The sequence below is a fragment of the Anoplolepis gracilipes genome, chromosome 3, assembly GCF_047496725.1.
Source record: "Anoplolepis gracilipes chromosome 3, ASM4749672v1, whole genome shotgun sequence".
NCBI lineage: Eukaryota > Metazoa > Arthropoda > Insecta > Hymenoptera > Formicidae > Anoplolepis > Anoplolepis gracilipes.
Genome location: NC_132972.1, coordinates 9,858,454 through 9,881,798, shown reverse-complemented (window position 1 = coordinate 9,881,798; position 23,345 = coordinate 9,858,454). Strand labels below are relative to the sequence as shown.

At 35.0% G+C, this 23,345-nt stretch overlaps 1 protein-coding gene across 1 annotated transcript; it reads right to left on the bottom strand.

The window, feature by feature from the left end:
• Positions 1–129: 129 nt before the first annotated feature.
• On the bottom strand, positions 130–21,620 carry LOC140663515 (GTP-binding protein Rhes). Its single transcript, XM_072887746.1, has 6 exons — positions 21,128–21,620; positions 9,720–10,021; positions 7,840–7,997; positions 2,900–3,086; positions 2,578–2,788; positions 130–2,311 (listed from the first exon to the last, which is right to left on the bottom strand). The coding sequence occupies exons 2-6, from the start codon at positions 9,854–9,856 to the stop codon at positions 2,093–2,095; spliced, it is 912 nt and encodes a 303-aa protein (XP_072743847.1). The 5' UTR covers positions 9,857–10,021; positions 21,128–21,620; the 3' UTR covers positions 130–2,092.
• Positions 21,621–23,345: the final 1,725 nt, after the last annotated feature.

The window sequence follows — 23,345 nt, the reverse complement described above, 5'->3', positions numbered from 1 at the left end:
CTTTGAAACCTGATCGCAATATTAATTTCAGTGTGAGAAACATTTTCTTTTTTTTTTTGAATGCAAATATTTAAGTGCCGGCTTTTTTGGAGACTAGATATAAGTATGGCTTAAAAAATTGTAAGAAGATATGGAGAAAATGTCATTTATTTGATACAAAAATGCGAGCACAATCGCGCATGTTCGCGACTATAATCATTTTTTTTTCTCTTATTCTTACCGATTGCAGCAACGCAGCTCTGCGCTTGCTTCCGGTTGTAATCGATTTACGGGTCGCCTAATTGGTCAAATCGTCGATTGTACGTTAGAGAGTATTAACTATAGCCGAGTCTATGGAAAGAGAACAGATGCTTATCCATATCTCGGATACTCACAAATCTATATATGCCTATAATGTCCCATCGGTTCAAATGCATCTATCGAATGAGTCATATACAGAGCAAATATGTATTTCTTTTAACTAACGAATAAATTTCACACACACACACACACACACACACACACACACACACACACACACACACACACACACACACACACACACACACACACACACACATCCACATACATACATGTAATTTCAACAAATTCATATTCGTTAAATAGCTTTGGCTCATCAAATAAATATGATTACCCTTTTTTCGATAATTTGACAAAAAGAATATATGTTATCTTGTTCATATATAAATTCTCTATTGTATTGCTAAAATCGTATATAAAGTTTTCGAATTTTATTTTATTTTTTTTTAATCTGATTTTCCTTACATTATGTGCAAAAGAGTAAATTGTTTATTTTTCAAATCCATACGCAATCGATAGAAGGAAATTTTTCACCTGTTTGTGCGAGACATATTAACAAGTTTGAGATGCATAGAAAAGGAGATGGAGATATCAAAAGTATCGACTGACTTTGTATGCATGTGGCATGTAATGCGTGTCTCGTCATTGATAATGCAGCCTCGCTTGAAGATGACAAACAATATACGAGATGTGCTACAAATATAACGAAATTAATTTTTAGGTCATTTATCCTTAATGAAAATCTATACTAGATATACACGAAAGAATTCGGCAGAAGGAAAAAATACTACGATCAAATAAATTCTTTTAATCGAGCGCAATTAATGGAACATACAACGTTCTAAATCTCATGTGAAGGTATAAACGCTTTCTTTCGCGTGTCAGAACTCGAATAAAACTATAATGAACGCGGTTAAGCAATTCGATAGAAAGTTTTTCTCATCGCGTTTTTCGCAATTTCATAACGACATAACGCTGACAAGTCTTGATTTTGCATTATCGTTATTCCATCGTAAAGATTTTCTCGAGAATAATTTCGATAAAAATTTGTTCTAATAGAAAAAGAACAAGTACGTGTGCTCTTTGTCTCTCTTTTTCGCTTTCTTTTTCTCTCTTGTGACTTGTGACTCAATCATCTCATTGCTATCGGAGAACTTTCCGATCAAATGTCAAACGATCTTATCCACCTTAATCGAGGTATCGATTTCCCGTTTAACGTTTGATCGACGACGATTAATTAATGTACCGGCTTACCTCTCAATCTCTCTTTCTTTCACTCCATCATATCTTAAGTTAATTATACTTGTTACCTTCGGGACATTACGCTAAAGCTATATTCCGTTAATTAATTAAGGCGAGTAGCGTGGTCGGTTTAAATATGATTTTCCCTTGGCGATCTTCGTTCGCGAGTATTCATTTCGCGTTGTCTGTGCATTACCAGTAAAGTCTGACAATTGTAGACCTGAAAGTTTCGATTGCGTATATGAAGTTTTCATTAGCACAAATTTAGTTATCACTATTTTTCTCGTCCTGCAAGAAATATTGGAAAAGGGTGAATTTTTTCATCAAAGATTAAAAATAATGTAATAATAATAATAACGCTAATTATATATACAATAAATAAAGGCAAACAGTGATATGGTACACAATTATAGTAAAATTATAATAGGCAAAAGTACAAAGATCGTATAAATAGAGAGTGATACTCGTTTCTAAAGATCGCTTTAAAACGCGTTATCATATTTTTCATATCTCTAGAAATTTGTCCGCGCGCGTAACAACTTTTGAAATATCACTGTATCGTGCAGGCCTTCCTGGACTCTATCCTTCCCGTTCTAAGCGTGATCCTGGATCCCGGCGTGTTGTTTTCGTTCGCGGCCGCGAGCGAGCAGGTTTTCGTCCGCATGATCATTAAGTCCGTCCTTATGCTGGGACGTCGTACGTTCGGCGCCACGACGCCACAAGCGTCGCTCAGCCGACGTTTTATGCTGAGAGTAGCTTTGTGCCGCGGCTGGAAACAAAAGCGTCACTCTTTGAGACTCTTTAGCCCTCTCCCGATATCGTGAAAGGTAATCCTCGTTCGATCGATCGCCAGATGCGACTTCGAAAAGACAACAGACCCGTATCGTTCAAACGCGCTTCGCCGATTTTAATCGAATTTTCCGCGAGGTTTTCAAACAAAAGCCAATCAGTTTAACCAATCTCCGAAAAACTATAATATCATTTTTGGCAAACCTTTAAATGTCATATCGCGTATTATTGATCATCATCAATTACCTGCGACGGCGGTAGCATAGTCGGCGAGCCAAAGGTAAGCGGTACTTTTCTGTGATGATTCGGAGCCATCTCCAGAGGTAGACCTGCCACTACGAATAACTGATAAAATAACTCGTCCACGTGATAGTTTCGCTTCGCGGATGCCTCCACGAAGATGCAGCATTCATCTTGACTTACGCAATATTGCTCGGCCTCCTCTACTGTGACCGTTCTACAATGTGAATAAGAGATTTATTAAAATAATTACATGACTCAAAAATGTAAATGACAATATTATTCACAAAACCAGGGTTGAGAACAAGGGAGAAAGAATTTTACGTACTTTACATCTTTATCACATTTATTCCCCACGATGACCATAGGGACCTTCAGACTGTAGTGGCTCCTCCTGCTCTTCGTGGCACTTTGAGTCGCGCTCACTTTAGTCTCGAGGATCGCTTCTCTCAGCCTAATAGCTTCCTCGAAGGACTCCCGACAGTCCATACTGAACACCACGACGAAGAGATCCCCTGTGAAATCGGTTATCGTGTCTGAACTGGTAGATTCAAAAAACACGTTTATCCACTCATGCATTTATTCTTAGAACGCTAAGTTATTTATGTTATGGATAAATACAATTCGAGCAATTCGTTTCTTTTTTTTTTTTTTTTTTTTTTTTTTGCACTTAAGTAAAGTGAATTTACGTTTACGGTGTTTCACGGTACGCGCAGCAAAAGGTGAGGCGTTTTAACTTTCGAGTCTCTATTATACGCGACATTGAGCGCAATTATTTCGAGCCGAACGAGGGTCTCTGCACGCTGTTGCATACGGACTAATTATAACAGTCACGCGAGTCACATGCGGGATATGCGTGTGCTACGGATTATGAATATTTATTCTGACTGATTTATTTCCATAGCGACAAGGTGCGGTCTCCCCCCCTCCCTCTACTCTCTATCTGATATAGCTATTTATAAATCTACCCTAACGGTAGCGTGGCGTATAACGATTCCGGGTCTCGTGTCTACGAAGCGCACTGTTTCTGCTTGTTTCCGACAAAAATGCATCGCGGACAAAAGGGCAAGTAGGATCAACTTGCTGCTCTTATGAAGGAACAAAAAGCTCGTCCGATGGGGAAACTCGACGAACCAGGCTCGTATAGAACGTAAGCTGGGTAATAACATCGCTTTGCCAACACACTTGGTTCCACTTGGTTTTATTATCGCATATATTCCCGCTAAAAGATACCGCTAAGTATCTTATATAATAATAACATTGTCGTTAACCGCGCGTTAGTGAAATGAAGTTTGAAAAGCAACTTTTCTTATGTTTTGTTACCTAGAATTTATCATGATATTTTATATATATATATATATATATCATTATTATTAATTATAATGAAAATAATAGCTATATGTTATTATACTTTGGCATTAATTTAATTACTCTTTCATTTATCTCCCCTTATCTTCTTCTTATTAAAACACAGAATAATTTATATTAAATGCGTATATACTTCACCAATTATTTTGGTCACGTGATAAAAATGTGTCTCAGTCGTATTCCCCTTTCAACGAGAAAATAACGTTGAATTTAATTTCGTGAGATATCTTTACTTTTATCTTAAAACTTTATTATATATAACAAGATTCATATTTTCCTCGTAAATACAATTTTCCAACTATAAAGCTGAACCATTTATTCAATAACTCATTTATTTGCGCTTCCTTCTATTGTCGTTATATTTAGACTAAAGGAGCCTTTTAAGTTCAACCTTCATATTTCGAAAATCCTACCGGTTTGTATCTATCACGTGCAGCGTCACAAAACATTTTATTCCCGCAAAACGCGCCAAGCTGGCCCGATATTGTCCTCTCGCGACGCGAGATGAAAATATATGTATGTCAGCCATTATGCCACAAAGTTCGTGTCTTTCGTGTCGAAAGGAATTCTCCCTTCTCGCAACAGCCAGAGCCCCGTCTGTAGACTCATTGTCTTCGAATCGGGGTCATAACGTTCCCCCCTTGTTTCTCAAGCATATTCCATCGGATTCGCGAAAACCATTTCTTATTCTCCCAACGCGCGCAAGTCTGCTCTTAAATCTGTCATTGATCGCGTTTGTGAAAAAAGCAATTATCCGCTGATCGCGCATGAAATTATCGCATACTATGCGCAACTATTTCAGCATCGACACAAATTTATACATTTAAAATTTTATATATTAATTATTATTATCCACAAGAGGGGATTCTTGAAAAAATACCTGCAAAATTATATATTTATAATCAATGCATGAAAACAAATAATTCTTGATTTGAACGTGATATTGATAAAATGCGCGAATCATCAAGCATACGAGCATATTTTTGATAATCGGCCGAGAGATTTATGATTTATTAAAAGCTGTCCGTGGAGCTGCGAGAAAAATGCGACCGAGAAAACGTGGAGTCGTGACTCTTTGCTGAATGCGCAGAATTTCTAGCGGCATGAACGTCGGGCAGAATACAAAACTAAAAACGCGACGATGAAATTCCCATCGACGCTGGCTCTCTTGATTTCCACACGCACGTGCGGCAATTTAAAAATTCTTCGGATTTACGTGTCTAATTTTACCATGAGCTTCTACGTGAGGTCACCTTTACCGGTGACATGTGACGATACATGGCCATTTCCAGACGCATGTAGAACAAATTCGCGAGAGACGAATATCGGTTCTGTCCAATGCAATTTGTACAACTCTGCTCATACAGAAAAATAGACGACGGTTTGCAATATTTCAATCCCAGGAGCAAACTGCTACCGAAAATTCTGAATCGTGTAAATTTTAGAGAACATTATCATCTCTTTTTGTATAATTATGGAATTGAAAAAATATATTGGGCATAAAATATTAAATTTAAAACAAAGGAAATTGTTACAATACAATTTGTACAGAATTAGCGATATAGAAAAAAATCATTTAATAAACAAAATAACTGTAAAATTAATATATATTAATAGTTATGAAATTTTTAAATACAAGGTCTATTTTTAGTGTTTTCATATCTGAATTGCATGTCATGCTTCTGTAACTTGTTATTGTCTTGCTAGATTGTGAATTTGAATCGTTTTGGGAATTGTGCTCTATGTATAGATCACAACTTAGATTACGTTTTGCGCCGACGTGACGTTTGCATGTATGTACATCCGAGCGTAAATATGTATTTTCAGTTCAGCCCATCTTCCATCTTGACAAGCGCGATGCTGATGCAATTGTTGCAGCATGTCCAGCAGCGTGGTCCGATATCAGGTTATCAGGTGGAGGTGGTAACGTGACGCGAGGGACAAGAGAGATCTACATACAAAATCAGTAGAACACAAACGGTCTCATGTGCCGTAGAGACGAAGCTACCACATAACAAAGAAGAGGGTTACGAACTGAGTTATCGAGCGAACGTACCCTTCGTAGATTCCCTCGCATTTTCCCGAATACGAGATCCTTCGATACTATCGGCCACTTATCACCGTCTTCACCCTCGTCCCTCGAACTCACGATCCGTTGAACAACCCATTTTCGCTTAACGTGTCGAATATTGTGACGAACTTTCAAGATTGACGTTATATTGGATTGTCGTGCCTTTCTAATACAAGGTGTCCTACGAGTAAACCGACAAACTTCTAGAATCTGTTCAAAAGCAAATTCTAATAATTCTAAGTGAAAAGTTTGTTTATGTACACTATAGATCAATTCGGCTCAGTTATCAAGATAAGAAAAAGAATTTATTTTTTCATATCATACGCAGTAACACAAAGTTTCGATGATCCCCAGCTTTGTCTCGCTCAAAGTATCAGTTTCCATTAGATACGCATGTGTCACCTCAAATATTTATTTGACATTGAGATATTGACGTGTGCTAAGGCTACCGCACACATTATTACTATTACAAATTTCTGGATACATTTATTGTTAGTAGTCTGTATCAAAGTGTCAAGTAAAATTACATTCTTTTTAAAACATGCTTCGATTTAGCTTTTAGAAAATAATATTCACGCAAAAATTAAAAATGTCTATTTTTTGTCAATTACAAAATTAATAAAATTGTCTCGATAACTAACAATAAGCCAAATTGATCTATGTGTATATCAACTTTTTTTCTTAGAATGATCTCTAAAACATGTTCTAGAAGTTTATCAATTCACTCGCGGAACACCCTGTGTAGATAGGATATAATCCATTGTACAATATTTACAGATTTACATGTACGTTATATAAAAAGTCAATTAGTCAAACAAGTGTACTTGAAAAACTCACCATAAAAAAATTAAAAAATATATGATAAAAAACGATAAAGATTTTAATTTAAAATATGCTGATCTTTCTCTCCATTACTCTACCTTGTAATAAAATGCTTCTAACCGAATGATGCAAAGAAATAAATAAATAAAAGTAGATGAATTGCTGCCGTTTTGATATTAGTGAATTCGGCTAGATTTGTGAGACTGTATACATATACACCTTTTAATTGTCAAAAATTGCATTTTTAGTATAACGTATGATTTGCAAGTTTAATCGAAATTCATGCAATACTCAACATATAACTTCATATTTGAAAGCTTGCTGAAATTCTGGTAACAGCCGACATTACCCCAGGCAACCTTCCTCGAACTTTTCCCATGTGCATGGCGTAGCAAACTGTCGTTACAGGGGATATGAGATTTCGCGAAAGTCGTGAAACTTACGAGGCGCAAGTTTGACGATAAAGACACTCGGTTCGTTTTTTTCTTCGTAAGATCGGTATGATTTTAGGTATCTTTTCATTACATCGAGAAATAAAAGTTTCTTCCGACGTCGAAAACGCGTCGATATAAAATTCAAATATTAATCAAATGGAAGTATTAAGCTTTAGACGAACATTACCGTATATGTATATCGCAATCGCGTTCGCGTTCACGAGTTTAAAGATTTAAAACCTTCAAAGATTTATTAAACTATATTCACAGCGAAAAAGCGTCTGGAGGTTTTCATAGTTGATTTTCCATCTACCACAATCTGGCGTATTCTCATACAAAATGCATCGCGGTGCATTTGCACGTCGTCCGCTAACGTGCAATTTTTTATCCGCTTGCACAAGAGTTAAATATGCATTAATTTTTCCCAAGCTATTAAATGAAAGTTAAACGTCATTGTCTGGCGTTGAATTTTAATATCTATAAAAATAGTCTCTTGGAAAGTTTGCGACGATATAAATCGACATCTTCTTGAAACAAAGCGCATTTCTCTGGGGAGGTAAGGAATAGACTTACCCGTCAGGAAGGACAATCGTCGCATCGCCGGAAACGGATGATTTCCGCTTGTATCCAGCAGATCAAGTTGGTGAACCTCGCCTCTAATTCTGTAGAGTTTCCTATGAAAATCCTCTATCGTCGGCGTGTAGCTCTCTTCGAATTTGTTGAACAGAAATCTGAAACGTGAGGAGCAACGATTTTAATACCGCGTGGATGTTTTATCATTTCGAAAGAAAGAGAAAAATCCCTGATTCTTAAATTCTTTTCTCTATTATATTGTATAATAATTCTTTTTTTGATGTATAGTTACTTTTCAATTTCTAATTTAGACTCATTTTCTAAAAAATATCTTTTTTTTATACAATCGATTAATAAAACAATGTAATTTTATAATGTTTTCTTTATCTTGAATGTTGTAAAAATTAAAAGATTTTTATTTAAATACATAAATTAAACATGAAGGTTTTCATTAAATACATAAATCAAAAGGTTTTAATTAAATACATAAACGTATTTGCGAAGCAGATGTAAATCCAACAGGGACAGTAAACAGAGAGTTAATTGTAATCCCGAGTATTTAAAAAGTCGTCACGTTCGCGTCTGTCTTGCTTTTTGAAATGAACTCGTTAGCGGTTGCTATCTATGAGCACGTGTGGATGACGAAAAATGCGCTTAGCATTTAAGGGCCGCATAATTGCGATTAATTCTGGATAGTCGACATATTTTGAAGCTGCCGAAGCTGCAAATTTTCGACATTTCGCGGAACTTTGGCATTCAGCGACGTACAATATGCGGACGGTGAACGCGAGATTTTATCATTTCTATAATAACTCGAAATCGCTCCTTGATTTTGTCCCTTGATAAGAAAAGAAATATAATTAGCCAGCAATTTTAGAAGGTCGATCCAATTGAAAAAAATTATGCTTTATTTCTAGGAACACACGGCCTCAGTTTTTCAATATCCTATCATGCGGTAACAGCGGTCAGGTAACAATAGCAAATACAATAATGTCGGACGTAACGATCTCGACAGCACGCTTCAAAGATTAATTGAATCACATTGTTTCGCGCTATTAATAATCGATCTGCGAATGAGAGCACGACGGACAGAATTTAGAAGACGTAATGCATGAGTACGTGCGCAGTAATATCAAAATGTAAAGTTCGTACAATGTACAAACGAGTATCGGGACTCGGTCAGCTATTCTAGTGAAAAATATTGGAGATCCGAATAACAATTATAGATAAATGAATAAAATATTTTCACGTAATACTGAATGTAAAAAATATTTATTTATCAAAAATATCAGTCAAAACACAAGGACGCATAATCAGGGTATCTATTCGAATCTTGTAAAAAATTTTTTTTTCAATTTCAAAAATTTTTTTTATCTTCCAAATATTTTTGTTCAAAATTCCAAGTAAAGAGAATATTTTAAAGATTTTTTTTGGTGCAATTTCCTAATTGAAATTTTTTTTTGGTTTTTTTTATACTTTTCATTTATGCAGAGAAAAAATACAAAGCAACTTAAGTTTCAAATATTAATTAGATTTACAAATGTACTGAAAAAAATGAATCACTTAGAATAAAAATTTTTAACTTTCATAACATTTTCATTTTTTATCATTAACAATTAAAATAAAAATATGTACTACACACTCAATACTTTGTTAAGACATTGAATATATAAACAGAAATAGATATATATTTATAATTTACAATATAAAAGCAAAATGATGAAAGAGAATTTTTTTAAATTTTCTGAATTCTAATAAAATTCCCTGAGAATTCCAGATTTTCCATGTGTTTTCAGGGAGTAGAAATCCCGAATAAAGGAGGAAAAAGCCTCGTTTCAAAGTTTAACGCCTGTTTCGGTTCGTCAATTTTGTGCGTTTACCGTGCTACAATGGCGGTCTTTCCAACACGGGCACTGCCGAGCATAACGAGGCGATAGCAGTTACGCGGCGGCGGTTTGCAGGCGTCTTCCTGCGACGAGGTGGATGCGGGACTCGGGCTGACGGGCATAGCGAGCATTCCATCCTCCGGGCCCGAGGGACCCTGACCCTCCACCAGCTCCGGCTCCCCTTTCGCTCCTCGACGACCGCGAGCGTTGATTCGATGCTCGGCGGGCTCGTCGGCTGCACTTCTGCTTCTGCAGAGCCTCTGCACGCAGCACAGAAGTCGGCCGCACGCCTCCAGCTGTGGAAGAAATGGAAATTACATCTCCCGTGAATGCTGTATTAACCCTTAATCTCTTCTACTCACCACTCTTGGGCCATCGTGTGTATCGTGTTAAATTTCAAAGTTCTTACATGATTTAATTAACCGAGAAATGAGACGAAAACAACTTATATGTAATAGAGCGTTACGTAAAAAATAGTACACGTGACCTGCTTTTATACATATTTCCTAAATACACTTGTAAACATACGTTTTTAGATTGAAATATTTTTTTTTTGTTTTATAAAAATACAAAATCAGCAATTAACAATAATATCAACAAATATTCCAACCGAAAAAAGAGTTAGAATTGTTTATATTTTTCTAACTCTTAATAAAAATGTTGATTTTTTTTATATAAATTTCCGGTTGTTTACGTTTCATATAAAATTCCAATAATGTGCAAATCTCGTTAACGCGAAACTACAAGCAAATTTCGAAAAATTTATTGATTTTTTAAAATTGATTGTGAATTTAATATCATATTACAGAGTTCTTTGCACATATATTTTGCACAATATGACAAACAATGTTGTCTTTAATAGTCTCCAGCTTGGTTTTCAATAAAAGAAAAAGAACATCATGTCCAGACATGCGGACGATATCGTATTCTGAAGGAATTGCGAAAGCATAAAAAGAATGGGATATTCGAGATCCAAGCATGAATGCACGGGGCACGAACTCCGATTGAATTTTCTTGGATTGATTCGTGGCAGAAGACTTTGGCAAAAGTACTTTTATTAAAGTGCTGAGAGAAAATAAGTGCAGGGCGAGCACTCCAAATACGTTTTAGAGTCTCATGCGGATCTCCTTGAATATTTTTCTTGCTTTCTGCTGATATTAGAATATCGAAAAGTTCATACAATAATAATATTGAGAAAAATTTCATTTTTGGAAAGCTCGAAAAATATGAAGCATGGGTAAAGTGTAACGCGGTATTTCTTTTTTATTCAATACGATTTATACAATTAAACAATTTCTAAAAAAATCATTGCTAAATGTTCCTTGGTGGACATTGTATATTTTACAAAGTTTAACTAGAATATAGGATACTTGTTATATTGGCGAAAAAATTTAGAGGAGACGTGCTAAACAAGAGCGAGGAACTTTGCACGATAGTGTAGGTTGTAAGTGTCATGGGAATCAGAAAGTTAAGGTTCCTTAAATGCATCCAGGAATATTTTAAGATAAATTTGAAATACTTGACACGCCTCGTATACTCTAGCACGTTAAGCAAACAAGTACCGCATAATTCACATAATTCAAAGGTCTCTTCGTGTACTTCTATTACTAAAACTATTATAAAGTACGAAGGTAAAAGTGTAAAAATATTTTTTTTTCTGTATTTTTTTACAATTAATACGTATTATTTAGGAAAATAATAGATTTTGCAAAAATTATTATTTCTTGCAATTTACACACTTTTTAAATATTAAATCTTCAAACCCTTATTAGAGGAATAATATTAGAATTTATTTTCATCATATGAATAAAATCTACGTCTTTTGAATGCTAATATCCTTCAGATGCCAATATCGGGAGAGGCTTCGCGCTTAAGCAGGAAGAACTCTCTACTATAAACGATAACATTCTTCTTCGTGTTCGTCTTTGGAAAGTTTATTCTTGCGACTTGGATATTCGCAGACGCGACTCAGTTGCAGAAACTAGCAGGATAATAGAACGCGTTATACCTTTACCATAACGCTGCGCATTTCTAACTTGAACGCCTTGAATAGAGGACTAATGATTGCAACGAAGCAAGTTCTGTGAATATCGCTTAACACCGCTTTACGCACGATAATTAGAGAAGACTTATTAGAAGAGACAAAGACAGTATTATTATATGAATAATAGCGACGTTACTTGAGTTATTTTAATAATTGTAAGATTTCTCTTTAAGAGAGAAAGAGAAGTCAAATAACTTTACTAAAAAAACTAAAATTTTTTTTAATGCCACTAAACTTATAAATCCAAAAAAGCACTACAGTCAGACCTCTTATCCTATGATCCTCTTATGCTACGAAACCTCTTATCCTACGACAAAAAATCCTCTCATGCTACGACCGCGAAAGGGGAATTATACCCCTACTCTCAAATTTTTGTCGTAGGATCAGAGGTTTAAGGGGAAGATTCCGGACCAAAAATGTCGTAGAATAAGAGGTCCGACTGTACATCGATAGTACTACTTATTCACCAATGATTTCTAATATCGTAAGTATCCTCGAGGTCTTTCGATTTTACAAAACTGTAAAAATTTTTTATCAATTATATTAATTCGTCAAATATAAATTAAATCGAATTTTCCTGAAGACTTGAATAAATAGAAGAAAATTGTAAAGTGATAGGATTGTTGATCGAGGATCACCGCGGAAACGCGTTTCTTTGAAAAATACATGAAGTAAACTTGATGCTCGTCGCCGTTTCTCGGCAAATTTACCTCTGGACAAAGCATGTCGCTTCGCGTACTTCAGTTTCGAGACGATACGCAAGAGGTGAAGCTTTATAAATATTTAAATAAGACACCTGATGCCCGCCGTGCCGAAGTCGGGTCGCAATTATTAAAGCTCCTATTAAAACACGTCGCACGTATATTGCTTTTCCCTTTTCTTCCTCTTTCTTTCTTTCTTTCTTTCTTCAGGAATGCGGTAACCCATTTTGAATGTAATTGAACACGTTTTATCTTCGCGACGACAATTATAGTGCGATTCACTCTCCGAGGCGTTCGTTGCAGTTTAACAAACGGTGACGTAAATCGTGTGGCGAGTAAGAGAGAAGAACTTCATTTTATCTTTATTTCGAACAATGTTCGGAACTCATTTGTGCAGCATTTCGGTCGTTAACGCGTCGTTAAGCTTTTATAAACCTTCGAGCAAAATCGCAATTACTGACCGCAATTGTTTCAGTGTCGAGGGTTATTATTACATCGATGTCGGTTTATTTCTGTTCCACGTTGGCGAAATGGGAAGTTATATTTTTCTCCTTTTTTTGTCGTATTATATGCTATAAATGTACGAAAAGCGAAATACGAGAAAGCACATGTATATTGGCCCGGATCGTTTCTAACGTCATATTTGATCTCCGCGCAAGAGTGTGGCGAGTGTTATTCGTCTCGCGATACGTCTCAGTGGTATCGACGTTTTCTTCCATTCGCGCGTATCTTTTCCCGTCGCGCAAATATCTCTCGAAATAAAAGTCGAACGTGTCCCTGTTACTATTTTTAGGATTTATAACGCTTTCAGCAAAGTCGGTTGACTTAATCTACTACATTTTTATTTCCTCTTCTTGAATTAGATCTAATATATATGAGATAGAAAGATTTATATTTTCTCTCTTTCTCTTTAAATACTTTTGTGTGAAATTCTAGAAAGAGACAATGGTTAAACTAAAGTAAGATTAAATCTTTTGCCTTTAAGAATGTTTTTTCTTCTTTTAATAAACAAACAATTTTTCGCAAAGCAAGTATATTCTTAATATATAACATAATTTTGTGGAGAAAAATATATTCCTATTAATTTTACTCCAAGATTATTTTCTTCTTTGTAGAGGCAAAGGACAGAGGTTAAATTAACTGACGTTCGCGAATTGACATGTTGAGATATTACGTGAACATCGCAAGATGATTACATCGAGATGACACAATCCTTGATTTTTTTAATTCCCGGATTTCTTCCGAAGAGACAAGGACGATTCCCGAGCAGAGTAATAACGATCTGCTTACAATCTAGCTATGAATACTCTCTACAAATGATAATAGGCAGCCCCTGATGATACGATGGGGTGGAAACTAGATTAAACTACGGAGACTGTGTAAATGCAGATGTTAGTGCTCATCACTATCTCTTATCTATCCGATCTCCCCGAAGGAGTCACGGATAATCGCCTCGATCGAAAATATACAGAGATTCGAGCTACTTAATCACACGATTTATCTTTCGTATATTTTTAGCAATGACATTAAAAACTTACAAGCTAAAAAAAGCAGATTTCTTTTATATATCTCAGCTTTAAAAGAGATTAAATTAAAGATAACTCAACTGTTTTGTGTTAGGTATAGATTTTAATCTCTATTAAGGGTTGCATAAAAAAAGTGAACTAATGAGATTTTACGTTCGCGAAGCTCAAATCCTCTGACTCGTTACACTTTACTGTATCGTTCCAATCGCGATACAATACAACGTAAAAAGATTGAGCGACAAATATCTACGCCCTATGTGTGTGTGTGTGTGTGTGTGTGTGTGTGTGTGTGTGTGTGTGTGTGTGTGTGTGTGTGTGGGTGTGCGCTATCGATTTTACGATTACGCGCCATAACAAAGCTCTTATCGGCGCACGAGAGTTTGAGAAACATTGATCTCTTAACGTCAGTGATCCGTCGCACAGGTTCTGATACAACCGAACAAGGTATGTACATCGATCGTGTTCGGATAGTGTTGGCAACATCAACAATCAGATTATCATGGACGTTGTTCGACCATCCTCGACATGCGGTATCGAACAAAGTTTTGAGTATATCGCCGAGCGTTATCCTCTTAATGTTACGCTCGTTTAATCGCACTAAGCGGATTCATCCGCCAACGCACGTTAAATATCCGCGTGCATGTTTAACGATTCAATGTGACATAATATTTTCTAGGCAAGCGAGATCAGTCGAGGTAGTGGTCAATGTTTGCGCAGGTGTCTGTGGCTTAGCAAAACTTACATAATACGCTGTTATTATTACGAAATAATTGGTAGTTCTAAAGGCGATCGATTACGCGATACACAATGTTTTGTTTGCCGTTGGTAATACATAGAGATAGATACACGATAAATTCTGAATACGCGGAAATTCTCTCTGCTTTATATATTGCGTTTGTTTATAATAGTTTACTCACATTTATAAAGCACTTATATCGCCTGTATGTGTCATGCGTTTTACCAGATATATTATCTAGTAATATTTCATATTTAACTACTGTGTATTTTATTTGATAAATGATAAATAATACATAATTGTTGACGGTAACATATTTAATTTATTCGTTAATCGTCGCAGAGTATATTTCATCCGCTCGATATGACACGCGATTAAAAACTTCCCACACGTAGTCGTATAATTCCACAGCTTCCTATAATTTTTGCCGCGGCGAGCATTAATATTGTATTATATGAACCTAGAGTTATGCAAGTATATAATTACGGCGGTAAACGATTACTCCGCTCCATTTAATCCTAGGGTAATACCCTTTGCCGTCAGGTCGTTTGTTCTGATATCGCCTGAGCCACGGAAACAAGGTTAAAGATGTCAGTTAAAAGCCGTTCTTCCAGAAGGTCTTTCTTTCCAAACCTTATGTTTAGCTAAATTAATATCCAAAGAAACCGTTAAATATGCAGTGCAATTTTTCCATTTCGCTTATTAATTGCTTACTTAATTGGTACTTGATGAACTTATTTTATTAATTATTTACTTTAATTTATTAATTTATATATACATAGTTCTTTCTCTCTTTCTCCATTTTTTTTACTCTCTCTCTCTCTGTTATTTACGACACAAAATATCGACAACAGAATACAGAAAATAGAATAGTCTTAAGTCTGTCTACGCAGGCAGTAATCGAGTAAAGATGAATCTCAAGCTCTTAATTCGCCAATAAATTGACCATCACGTAATTAGGCGATATACACTGTTCCAACCCTTCCGAATAGAAAAGTGATTTCATCTTGTCTCTTTCTTTTCCTCACTCTACCTTTCTTTCCCTCCAATACTCTTGCCATTCGCCACTCGTTACTTAACTTGGGACTAACTATTCGCTAACGTTCTGCTGCTGAGTGCTTTTGCTTGCTCGCGTTGTAATTTGAGAGAGATTCAACTCCGACTGTTTCGTTTGCGAGTTTCGTGCGACGACTACACATCGTTGTTGCAAATATTATTGTTATCATCGTTTCCTACTTCCTTATCTTTGAATAACGCTTGAATAATATTTGAATAATACTACAAGCACAACAATCTCTATCAGCGTGGCCTAAAGAGCGATTCACGAGTTTACGAGCAAACGTTATATTGACGCACGTGTCAATGTCAGCTGTGATGACTACAGGAGACCTGCGTGACGTGCCGGAAGTAACTTCGGCAACACCCGCATACAACGTGTGTCCTAAATTTTATGCGCGAGTACCACAAAATCTTCTAAATCTAAATCTGGAGTAGATTCGTTTTAAAGAAAATATATCAACGCAATTAATATAATTCCGAAGCTAAAGTCTATAACATTTCACGAAGTAAGAATACAGTCACTTATTCTTCAGCTAATTTGAAGAAGAGGTTAATTACGTTAGACTTTAAAGCTGAAAAAGGTAGTAGAACTGAATTACGTCCGATTAAATTTTCATTAAATCGTGTCTCCAGAAAGAGAGATCAAGGAAATAGTGGATGAAGGGAAGTGACCGAGGTATAGGTCGTCGTCATCCCAGATTTTCACCCGCGAATATATCGCCATATGCACGTGAGATACCAAATTTCGCGTATAGATATATGTATCTAGCATGATATGAGAGGGATATAATTTTAGAGGAGAAACGCGACGTCGAGACGACGCAAGTTTATTTTCGGACCGCGGCTCCTGAGTAAAGGAAGGACGCTTTCACGCGACGAGCTAATCGACGAAAAGCTCGGCACCGAATTCCGACCGACGAGTCACGTCCCAGGTAATTAAGAACTTGATTGTCTCTCTATTGATCGATAATCGCGATTCAACAATCGCATTCGTCGCACTCCGGACGAGAACTCTCCATACGCTTTTATTCATACGTTTGTCCTCTCTTTCTATTCATTCGTACTTTACACATGTTAGAGATAGAACGCAAAAAGAGCGCAACAATCCCGCATCGGTTGCTGATGAATCGATAATCGATTGTAATCAATCAGTCAGACGTAACTCGACGTTAATGTACTATTGCCATTTTTAGTTGCCTACAGTATTGAAATAGAATTTCGTAGATTGAAGATGGAATTTTTTATTATTTATTATTGAAATTTTTGCCTTAATTTTAACGAGGGATTGATCTGTAATCAATCTTTTCTTCACAAAAATATCGACAGCTATCGAGAATACTTTTGTAAGAGCTCGAAAGTAAAAGACCTTTCTTTCAAACTAACCTTCGAAGAGAAATTAAATAACGAAACTTTATTGTTTATCTAACCTCAAGTTTACTTTTGAAAATTTTAATTCGTTCAAGATATTTAATATTAAATATATTAAGAAATGGAATTTTGCCATAGAAAATATTGACCGCATAAATTCGATAATCAAAAAGTAAACTGCATTAAAATGAAAAATAAATTGCATGAAATTAAGATCAAAAATATAATGACCTTAGCGTATACAAATATTTTTTTGTTGCCGTATCTGCTACGCCACGCCCATTGTTATTTCTTGTACGACACATGTGGAGAGATGACAAGATTACTGCCCTATTGAGTAATTGTTATTTGAACCGAAAATTCGCGGAACGTAACGATGCATCAGAAGCATGCACAAAAGCGCATCACACAGAGGCACGATGTTCGACGTACCGCGAGAAATTTGACGACACGCGGATTATTGATGCGGAAATTTGTGCTTTTTTTATCGCAAATAGTTTTTCTTTGCAAACAAAGGTTCTGTCGAAATTCCTTTATCAGAGGGAGGCCCTGTCGTTTCGCGTCTCCAAAGGCACAATTACGATTCTCCAAGATTTGAGAGAGCATTCGTGTGAATGCATTTATGTACAAGTGTTGCAGATAATCTTCGCGGTAGCCTACTTCCTGAAATAGCTAAAGTTTTCTCCACGACCTCTATTCCGTACGATAAATTCGGTTATTGGGTCGAGAAAATCGAGCAGATTTCAGAAATATCTTCGCTTTCGTATGTTTTTCCAAAGATAGTTTCTGTCCAAAGGTTTTGTTCATTTGCTTCGAGAGAAAATAATCGATATGTGTTGAATTAAAAAGATAAACCGATGGAAAAACAGAATAAATGTACATATTTGCATATATTAATATTTGTATGCCAACTGCATCTCGCAAAGTTTTAATATCTTCTGAATAAATATGTATATTTTTCGAGCAACTTTTAAACTACCTATTACTACTTTCTATCCTTGAATCAATAGATTTATTTATATTTTGTCTAGAAATATATATTTCAAAAAATAAAATATTTCCAAATTATTAGAAAGAGAAAAAAAAAATATATACATATATATATATTTTTTTTAAATATTATTGACGATATCAGTTTGAATAGCAGTGTAATAAGCTTTATAAAAATCATTGAAATTAGATTGTCCACAATTCTATAATAAACATATGATCTCAATTTTTTATGATGCAAAATAGCCTTAAATTTTTAGAGATGGTTAATTATCTCCTGTAAAAAAGAAAAATTTTATGTTTCATTAAAGAAAAATAAAAAAAGAGAAAGAGAGAGAGAGTAAGAGAAAAGATAGGAAAAAGTTTGAAATCTTTAAAAAAATATTACGTTGTTTATATAATACCGTTGAATTTTTTAATTTACTTTAATTAAATTCTATGATAATAACGCAATAACTTTTATAATTAACATATTTATATTGTATTTATTAGCGTATAAATTTTGTTTACCTTTTATTTTAATAAAATTAAAACATTAATATATACATTCATATGCATGCAAAAATATATAAAGATAATAAATTTAATTTAATTTTCCATTCATTTAATATGTAAAAAATGTAACAAGCAGAAAAGGGAAAAAGGAAAATTTAACCAATTCAAACATCAATATTTTAATTTCAAACATGGAATTTATGTAGTCACACGATATTCATAATTTATTATTATTCGATAAAGAAGTGGTAAAGTTCACCAGTTGCAGCGCGTTACATCTGTTGACGGTGCAACAAGTCGGGTTAACAGCTGCTTCGGCTGCATATAGTTATATGCACGACGACGATGGTACTATGGTATTTCGATTTGGCCCCAGTCCAAGCCGAGTTTACGTGACTTTAGTGAACTTGGGAGTTACGTTTGTGAATAGCAGACTACTATCAATACGTATAAGCATTAAGCTTGATGAATGAAATAATTCTCAAGTTTGAAGATGGATAGCGAAGTAATGAAATCATTACGTGGTAGAATAAAGAATATTTTCAATATATAATAGTGACATTATAATAGATATAGTTTTGGAGATAATTCACGCTACACGTTCTTGGATCTTTAAATTAATATATAAGGGAAATAATTATACGTATAAATATATCTCTTCCAAGAATTTTAGTTAACATGTGAACACTCGTGATGTGTAAACTGACCTAAAATATCGATTATCGATTATTGAAAAATACGGGTATAAGCTCTCGCTTTCTCCAATTTTTTTTCGGAAATGTTGTAAAACTGTAAATGTCACGTTTTCAAATACGAGTGTCGTAATGGCTTATTACGAGGTGTGCGATGCGACCTACGGTTCGCGAATCAATAAAGTCCGCACTATACAAGCACATAATTATTAACTCTTTCAAAGCCGCGCGTTTTTCTTGAACAAGAAAAACTGTCGCGCAGTTGCTTCATACGTGTGCAGACTTTGCGCTATTTGCGGAAGGTAAGTATAATATATAATGTGCGTATATGTAGGGTTTTGAAATATTATCTCGATCGCGTAGCGGAAAATCTCTATGTTCACCGATCGGCCACGAGGTGAATGCTTTTTTTTTTTTTTTGATTAAATCGGCTTTACGATACTATATATAAATCCATGTAGCTGCGGGTTGAAGCTAATATTTACAGAGAAATATCAATCTCTTCAGTCTCTTCTCTCTATTGTTTTTTGTAGGAAGTGTTTGTCTGTGAATATAAATCGCTCTTTAATCCTTCGTTTGCAATATTCTTAGATAAAGTGGAAAATTCGAAATGAAAAAAATGTTCAGTTTATTACCACAGAAATAAATATTATATAAGAAATTAGTAATGTTTAAATCATGGATACATATTTTTTATTGATAAATAATGCAATACTGATCATTGAATTTTAAATATTTATAGAAAATGTTTAGTATTCTAAAATTCTAGAATATATTAAAGAGATTTCGATAAATCAATTTGTCATGTGTCAAATGATTTGTTTAGTCAGAGATAAAATATTGATCTGTGATAAAAAAGATTATTAATATGCAAAGTATTTGCTATATATATGCACACACATACCTTTTTGTTAAAAGTATATTCTTGTGTAAATGTAAACAGAAATTAGCAGACAATTACTTAATGATTGCTATATATCTTTGGAAAAAAATTTATTTCTTCACGATTTGAAATTTTGTAATTTTCAAAAAATAAAATGCTTGAAAAATTCATTCTTTTAAAGTAACGAGGTAAAGCGCTGAAAAGCTCGAATTGCTAGAGCGAATAGAACATTGAGCAAATAGGAGATCAAATCGCGAATTGAGGATCTTCTCTTGAAGACGTTTCTCATACTGCCAATATATCACGAGGTTGATATATGACATTCAAGTGAACGTTAAAGCGGCACGTTTTAACACGTTTATGACCGTATTCAATCACGGTCGCTAATCATCGAGATTAATTGCGACATGATGCAATATGTTTTTTGAACACAAATCTGAGTATAAGTTTAATAAATTTTACAAGTTATAATTTTATAAGTTTATTAAATTTATCAGAGTTGTGTTAAAAAAAAATAATTTTATAAATAATATGTTTTTTAAATTTTATAATTATTATGTTATAATTTTGATGACTTTTTAAATTTTTATATTTTTCTATTAACTCTCTTTTCTGCAAAAAGTATTTATACTCTTTTCTCATCTTAAATATTATTCTACAAAGTTATTTTAATTAAAAATAATTTGAAAATTATCTAGTATATTAGAAAATAATTGATTAATAATCTGTGGATATTAAAATTAAAATTCGCGAATGACTTTCACAGTTCATATTGACTGATAAGGATTGTAAAATTGCTTTTCTTATTGTGAAACAAATTTGATCTGTAGAGCCAAAATGATAACAGTATAAAACTGTGTAGCTTATTACTTTGTAGTACAAACGCGTGCTAACTGTAAATGGCTTACCTCAGGAATGTGGACAAAGCGTTGCCGGAGGAAAAACTAAGAAACAAGGTCCGAGACATGCACCGTCTTGAACGTTAAGGACCTGTAACAGGTCCTCGATTTCTTCTCTCGATCTCGTCCACGCTCTGACACTTTTCGCTGCACGTCGCGGTACACACTCTCCCTCGTTCTCTCCCTCTCTCTCTCTCTCTCTCTCTCTCTTTCTCTCTTCCCAGCTGCAGCGACAAGTGGCAGCTTTGACTATCGCGTACGACTATCGTTGTAGCAGCTCTCTTTCTCTCGTGCCGCGTTACGATGACTTTACTCGATCGCGGTTTACTCGAACGAGACCCGGATGTGCCTGCCGATATGTCGCGGACTCATTGATTTCGCGAGACGACTGGGGGCACGCGACGTACACGAGGACGTGCCCGATGGGAATCTCGAGCGAGGAGCGAAGCGAAGCGACGCCGGTGCGAAGCGCTGACTGAACCACTGGCGAGGCAAACGAGGGGTGCTCTGTACCGTGTGCTCCCTGTTCCCCCTGCTGCTCTCACCCTTTTGATCTCTCTCTTCCTCTCTCTTTCATCCTCCCTTTCTCCTCCTCTTCTATCGAGCAGCCCTCCTCCCGTTTACTCTCCCTCTTGCGCGCACATTTTCTCGTTCCTCTTGCCCGTCCCTCCCCCGCGGCGCGTACAACCCTCTCTACGCTACGTCGTCCTCACCGTGTTGTAATAGTATACACACGCAACACAGGAAAGCACAGGGAGGCACTATACGATTCTACGATCCTGCGCCCTGACTTTGCAGGAATATCAGCGTCCCTCTCTTTCTCTCGTACGGTAGTCGTTGGCAAAATTTAGGTCCTCCTCACACGGTGGGGTTCTTAATCGACGTGATCTTGTACACCGTTGTTCTTACATCGAAATCATGAATGCCCAATTGTACAGTTTGCTGTTGTCTTTTGAAAGTTCTAAGACTCGAATTGTGTAATCAAAGTCTTCAATTTATCGGATTGGAGAAACGTTAAGTAATGAATTTCTTTAATACTGCTGCTTTTGTCACTTTTCAACAATTTTATAATAAATATATTAATCACTTTCTACACATTTTAATTTAACATTCTTTTATAAAATGATTACGAACTTTTACAGTAAAATTTAGTAAGATATAAGTGTTATTGATATATATTGGCTTTAAATAAAATGCAATAAAATTATAGTTTAAAGTGAAAAAGATCGCACATTTAAATTTCTTAATAATGATACATGCCTAAAAAATTTGCCTCCTTTTGCAAACAATTTATATTAAGACAAGGGAGGTAGCCGGAAATATGTGGTATGAGGTGAGAAATCTTGGTTTCTATCCCATAATCTTTCATGACATGTGAAAAGTTTACGCCTCGGTGCAAGCAAGAAATTTAATACTAAAATGAGTACTGAGAGGACGGAGAGAGAGAAGTACACAAGTCTAGAGTAACTCGGCGGTATAGAAAAAGGACGATTCTTTCACGGATTTTTTAAGGAACTCCAAAAATAAAATGATGACAGAACGGCCTAAAATATTTATAAAAATGTCTAAATGACGTTTAAACGATCTGTAAGATATCCTATAGACATTTCTGTGATAGAGAAGCTTTTATGTGATGAACATAAATATCAACAATTAGTTCTCGCTATTTAATATATTTAAGTAATATATATTTTATAATTAAATATATATTTAAATAAACGTAATTGCTTAAATTTGAATTTCTTTATACATATTAATTAAAACGTATAACACAATTTAAATTTCTCACGCGTGTAATTCTCACGTGTAACTTAAGTATTCTGACAGTTTCCGAAGATCAAGAGATGCAATATCGTCTTGATGTTCAGAATATAAAAGATGCATACGATATTTAACCGTCGTATATTCAACCGTTTTCTCTTGCAATTTTATGAGAAAAATTTTACAATCGTGATTTTTCAGGATCTATCACGCCGTGATTATAAGTTTAAATATATCTACGACATGAGCGACTGAATAGAAATATTTCAAAGAAAGAGAGAGAAAAGAGTTATATAAAATTATGCTCCATTCCCTTTTTTAGAAAATTTAATGTCTCTGTTTATATAATATTTCTTATTACTAAAATTTATTTGTTTACAACCAAATTTTTTTTACTAAAAAAAACTTTTAAAATAAAATTAGTTTTCACAGAGAAAAAGCACTCACATTAATTGGTATAATAATT

Bases quoted from the DNA above. Each gene is read 5' to 3' on its own strand.
- LOC140663515 (XM_072887746.1), bottom strand. From the start codon at position 9,856: ATGCTCGCTATGCCCGTCAGCCCGAGTCCCGCATCCACCTCGTCGCAG. The intron at 2,789-2,899 runs GTACGTAAAATT...TTCACATTGTAG, and splicing joins AAATGTGATAAAGATGTAAA to AACGGTCACAGTAGAGGAGG. The intron at 2,312-2,577 runs GTAATTGATGAT...TTTTGTTTCCAG, and splicing joins CTATGCTACCGCCGTCGCAG to CCGCGGCACAAAGCTACTCT.